Below are 5,377 nucleotides of genomic sequence, written 5' to 3' on the forward strand. Positions count from 1 at the left end.
CACTTTTTTTCTTATTATTATTATGCTTTTCCACCCTCTTAAAATTATGGAGATTTTTTATGTACAGTATTATTGATTTTAAACAACCATAGTTTATACTTTTTCATAGCAAAATACTTTTAAATAAGAAGTAAATAAATTTATCGAAAGTGAAAACGTACTGATTTTCTTAAACCAACGACACCGTTTCAAGGTACTTTCTCATTTCGTATTTATCATTTTTATTTTTTTTTATTTTTTTTATTTTGATATTGTTTTTTGAGAATATCATTCCGTGGGAATTCTATGGTGAGGAGGGTCACAGTATTAGTGACGGTTTTTTATAGTACTAACGACGATTTCTTAGAAAATCGTCACCAATACTATAAAAAACTGTCACCAATAATGTGGTCCGCATGAGCATCGTCCGCACCATAGACTCTGTATCATTCCGTATTAATCTAAATGCCCTAAAAATTAAAATAAAAACCACTGATTTTCTGTTCTTCCCTTTCTCGCCAAAATTTTCTCACTAAATTCTCGACTTTTATCTTTCAATAATCTGAATATTGTTGGTTGGTTACTGGGAAAACAGGACAGTAACCTCCTTTTAACTTTCCTTTTGTTTCTGGCTCTTTCATACTGAAACTAACTGGTGTGCATGATGGATTTGGTTTTCAATTTCATTGTCAGATTTGTTTGTGCTCTGGAAATTTCTTTAAACACCGTTTCTATTTTGTTTTGTTTTGTTTTGCTGCTAGAACAGAGTATCTCGATCTAGCATTTTTTTTTTTCCATTTCTTTTTCCTTTTTGATTATTTGCCTTTTGTCTTGAATTTCTTACCCATTATCAGTTCTGTACAACTTATAGCTAATAACTCTGTTTCTTTCTAATAAATGGATGTCAAACTATTTTTATAAATCAAACCAAATTTTACAACCTCTATGAATTTATAATGAATATCAATGATATATGTGTGTGTGTGTGTGTGAATTTTACAATCTCTATGAATTTATAATGACCAACAATGATATATCTCTGTGTGTGGGTGGGTGGGTGGGTGTTTAGTTTTGTTTCAAAAAGAGTGGGTGTTTGGATATAGGTGTGTTCTGTTCATATAATTTTGCTTTATGAAATATCATTATGACTGTGTATAATATGACTATGTTCTGGATGTGGACGACTGTATATGAAATATCATTATGATTATATATGCATGTTGACATCATGATGAAATTTAGTTTTGTTTCAAAAAGAGTGGGTTTTTGAAATTTACTACTCTTCAGATACTTTGTTTTCCTTAGCCTTGTGTTCTATTCTGTTAGGCATAATGTTAGTCTATCTATACGAGGATATGTATTGAATTTCTTCCAAATCTCAGGGGAGTCTCGTTCTACTTATATTATAGTATCCTGTGTATTTAATACATTCTGGTAAAGAAGCGAACCATCATTTCGTGATTTTATAACCATGGCAACTAAAAGTGTTGAAGCAGACTGTGGAGGAACGGTAGACAAAAAGCGTCATACAATGTCAGGAGACCAAATATCACAATTATCTGATTTGTTTATACATCACATCTTTTCATTCCTTCCTACCATTTATCTAGTGCGAATAAGTATTCTTTCCAAGCATTGGAGACAGGCGTGGGTTTCAACTCCCTTTTCATATTCTGATGACTTACAGGGCATTACTTTCTACAAGAATGTGAAGAACCGAGATATGGTCTTAAAGTTCATGACTAATTACTTGAGATATCGCAAACAGTATATACAGATTCCAGATACATTCATTTTAAGTTTTAGGTGTGATACAGGCTATAATTTCTCAAGCAGTAGCAGCGATGCTATGAGACAAATAGATGATTGGTTAAACTTTGTTGTTAAAAGCAAAGTGAAGGAGTTAGATCTCCATGTCAAAAAGTATTGTTTACCTCAGTTCTTTTTTGGTGCAAGTTCATTAGCACTCCTGAAATTGTCTTCATTAGAGTTGATTTTCCCTTCTCTTTCACCCCTTCCCTGTTTGAAAGTTCTCTTTGATGGGTGTGAATTCTGATGCTAAATCACTTCAAAATCTTATTTCTGGATTTCCTATTATGGAGGAATTGCATTTAGCAACATATAGTCTGAGACCTATAGAATTTACTGTTAGTTATTTGGGGCTTTTAATGATAAGTGGTTGGATAGCCTAATTTCTGGGCTTCCTCTCCTTGAGAGGTTAGCTTTACAATCCCACGCATCAAAATCTTTTAGCATCCGTAGTCATAGCCTGAGATATGTTTCCATTGCATCATACGTGCTGGAGGTTGCACTTGCAGTTACAGAACCAAATTTAATTCACTTGCACCTTGAATATTATGCTGGGTTAACCACTTCAGTTGATGCTCCCAATACGTTGGAAGCCAGTTTAAGCCTTCAGAATCCTGTTGGTGTTCTTTAAAGCTTCTTATATTGATCTTTTACATCTTCTCTCAAATCTGAATTTCTTGAAGAAAATCATGCTGACCATTTCAGTTGAAAAGGCATTTCTAATATGGTTGTTTAGTTCATTTGAGTTTATTCTTTTAATTTCCAAGGTGGTAATAAATGATTCAAGTTACTCACTCATATTTTCTTTTATTGCTATATATTGCGAACTTTTGTAAGTTCTCATCTGTCTAAAAAGCACAGAGAAAAGTTTCCTCTTTCCGTGCCTAATCTGGAGCATCTCAAGGTGAAGGTTCATGATAGCAGGTCGAACAAAGCTGAAGAATTGCGGTATATATTGCTTTGATGTGCACGTTCTCCGAAGACCCTTGAAATATGATATTGTAGGTAGGGTTTTGCAATGATAAAGAGAACGAGATAGTAGGGATACAAACTCCATGAACATTTCTTTTTCTTTTTTTTGTTTTTGCTGCTTAGTTGGATTGAGTTTTAATGAATTGCAAGCTTTTTAAAGTTACTACTCCCTGTTTAGTTATTATCTTATTTCTTTGAAACACAGAGCATTTGGCTTTCCAAAATTCTAAAACTATTTATTCAATTTCTAATACCCATGTTGTTGTTTATTCAAAAAATAAAAAAGAACTAAAATAAAAAATACCCATGTTGTTGAATGTTTCCCTTTCATATAGACTTCCCTATTTTTATTTGACTGCCTACGTAAAATCTAGTAATCCAGTTAGACAGCAGCTCATCACCATCACCATCATCAAGAGTTATCTTTCCTTTCTTTTAAACATTTATTCACGAAACTTTAAACTCCTTCTGCATGTTAAAAGTAGCAAAATTTATTACATAATCGAACTCTTTATGTATATTTTTAAGCTAATGAGAAGGACCACAAGTGAAACTTATGTGTGTGCGTGTATATATATATATATATATATATATACACTTACGTATGTATACTTCTTTCTAGAACTATTTCGTTAATTTTAATTTTTTTTTTTTTTAATGAAAATCTACTCTGAAAAACTAGGAATGGAAACTATAAGAATTTTGCACAAAAACAGACGGAATTAAAATTTCAACTAAAGTGTAAAGAATATTGACAAAAACGTATTAAAATCTTACAGATTTACTTCTATGCTTAATATATTTTTTATCCTCTCGAAGTTATGTAAATTTCCACAATATTAATTCTGTGTAAACAAATGCTGCTTTTTTTTTTTTTTTTTTTTTTTTTCCTTTGAAACCTACAAAATGCTGCCAAGCAATATTTAAATAACCTTTTTTCTTATGCGAAGGAATAATATAGCAATAGACTACATTTATGATACACATCAGATATATATTTTTTGGACGAAAAATATGTGATAATTTTTTTTTTTTTTTTCTGGCTGTGACATTGCAGATAAATTTTGGTTGCCCTAAATCACATCACTTGTATACTCCCTAATTCTGTATTGATAATGTGAATATTAGTTGCGGTGGGTCTATGATAGAAGGTTAAAGGGCTTTTTTATTTTTTATTTTTTATTTATTTTTTGTTTTTAATTTTCCCCTCTTCCGTTTTTAGATTTTGAGTTTTACTTTTCTCTTGGGTATTTCATACTAAAACTCCTCTGCTTGCTTGATATATTATTCGTTTTTGTTTTTGTTTTTTTTTTTAATTTTGAAATTTTGTTGTGGTCTTCTTTATTGCAGACTTTTGTGCCCAAGTGGAAATTTCTAAAGCCCCAATCCACTAAATGTATTTCATTTTTCTGCTAATTTTGTCCCTTTTGTATCATATATATATATATATACAATCTTCATCCATCATACTGTCTAGTATAGATGACTTCTAACCAGTAATAGATTGGTTCTTTTCTAAGTCATGTATGCACATATGTTCTTTTCTAACCAGTAATAGATTTACCATCGTATACTTTGAATTCTTATCGTTGCTTTCCTTTCATTTACCAATTATATGATCTTCTATGTGTCTGTATTTATGTATTGAATTTCTCTGCCAATTTCAGGGGACTTACTTTCTGTTCCTTCCATAATGACCCGTTGAATTTCATGCAATAAGCGTTACACAATGGGCACTATATATATATATATATATACAAAAATCATATGTAGGGCACAGTGTATATTATATATATGTACAAAAATTATATATATGCAAACATACACATATATATAAATGATCTCCAACATAACATAGTTAATCTTATGTTGGACAATGCTTATGTGGCATCCATCTTTTTAATTTTCTTTTTCACATTTTTTTTATTCATTTTTGTTTTTTATTTTTAATGCAGACACATTCTGATGAAGAAATTGACAACCAACTCAGGATTTTTATAAGGATGGCAACAGAAAGAGGGAAGAATAAATGTAAAGGTAGACGAAGAGTGCCAAACCATGTCAAAAGACCGAATATCACAACTACCGGAGCCTCTCATACATTATATTTTCTCATTCCTTCCCACCATCTATCTAGTCCAAATGTGTCTTCTTTCCAAGCATTGGAGACATATGTGGGTTTCAACTCCATTTATACACTTAGAAGATAAAAAGAAACGAGATTAAGGTCCTAAAGTTTATGGATAACTTTTTAAAACACCGAAAGCGATGTGGGAAGATCACAAATAAGTCTACAATACGTTTTAGATGCTTGACATTTTGTAGGTTCGTAAAATACATCAATGTCTTTAGAGAGATAGATCTTTGGTTAGACTTTGTTGTTAAAAATAAAGTCAAGGAGCTAATCCTCCGAGTCGAGCAATATCGTTTACCACTATTTGTTCTCAATGCAAGTTCATTAACACCCTTGAAGTAGTCCGAGGTGAAGTTGGTAGTTCCTTTTGTATCAAATTTTCCCTCTTTGAAAGTTCTATCTTTGATTGGTATTGAATCGGATGCGAAATCAGTTCGAAATCTTATTTATGGATGCCCTGTGATTGAGGAATTGGATTTAGCA

At 31.6% G+C, this 5,377-nt stretch overlaps 1 protein-coding gene across 1 annotated transcript; it reads left to right on the forward strand.

The window, feature by feature from the left end:
- The first annotated feature begins 1,450 nt into the window (after window positions 1–1,450).
- Window positions 1,451–2,419, forward strand: LOC132803096 (putative F-box/LRR-repeat protein At3g28410). Its single transcript, XM_060815335.1, has 2 exons — window positions 1,451–1,902; window positions 2,167–2,419. The coding sequence occupies exons 1-2, from the start codon at window positions 1,451–1,453 to the stop codon at window positions 2,417–2,419; spliced, it is 705 nt and encodes a 234-aa protein (XP_060671318.1).
- Window positions 2,420–5,377: the final 2,958 nt, after the last annotated feature.

Source organism: Ziziphus jujuba, chromosome 3, assembly GCF_031755915.1.
Source record: "Ziziphus jujuba cultivar Dongzao chromosome 3, ASM3175591v1".
Taxonomy (NCBI): domain Eukaryota; kingdom Viridiplantae; phylum Streptophyta; class Magnoliopsida; order Rosales; family Rhamnaceae; genus Ziziphus; species Ziziphus jujuba.

Excerpts from the sequence above, each read along its gene's own strand:
- LOC132803096 (XM_060815335.1), top strand. The coding sequence starts at position 1,451 with ATGGCAACTAAAAGTGTTGAAGCAGACTGTGGAGGAACGGTAGACAAA. Across the intron at positions 1,903-2,166 it reads TTAGATCTCCATGTCAAAAA|CCTAATTTCTGGGCTTCCTC; the intron begins GTATTGTTTACC and ends GTGGTTGGATAG.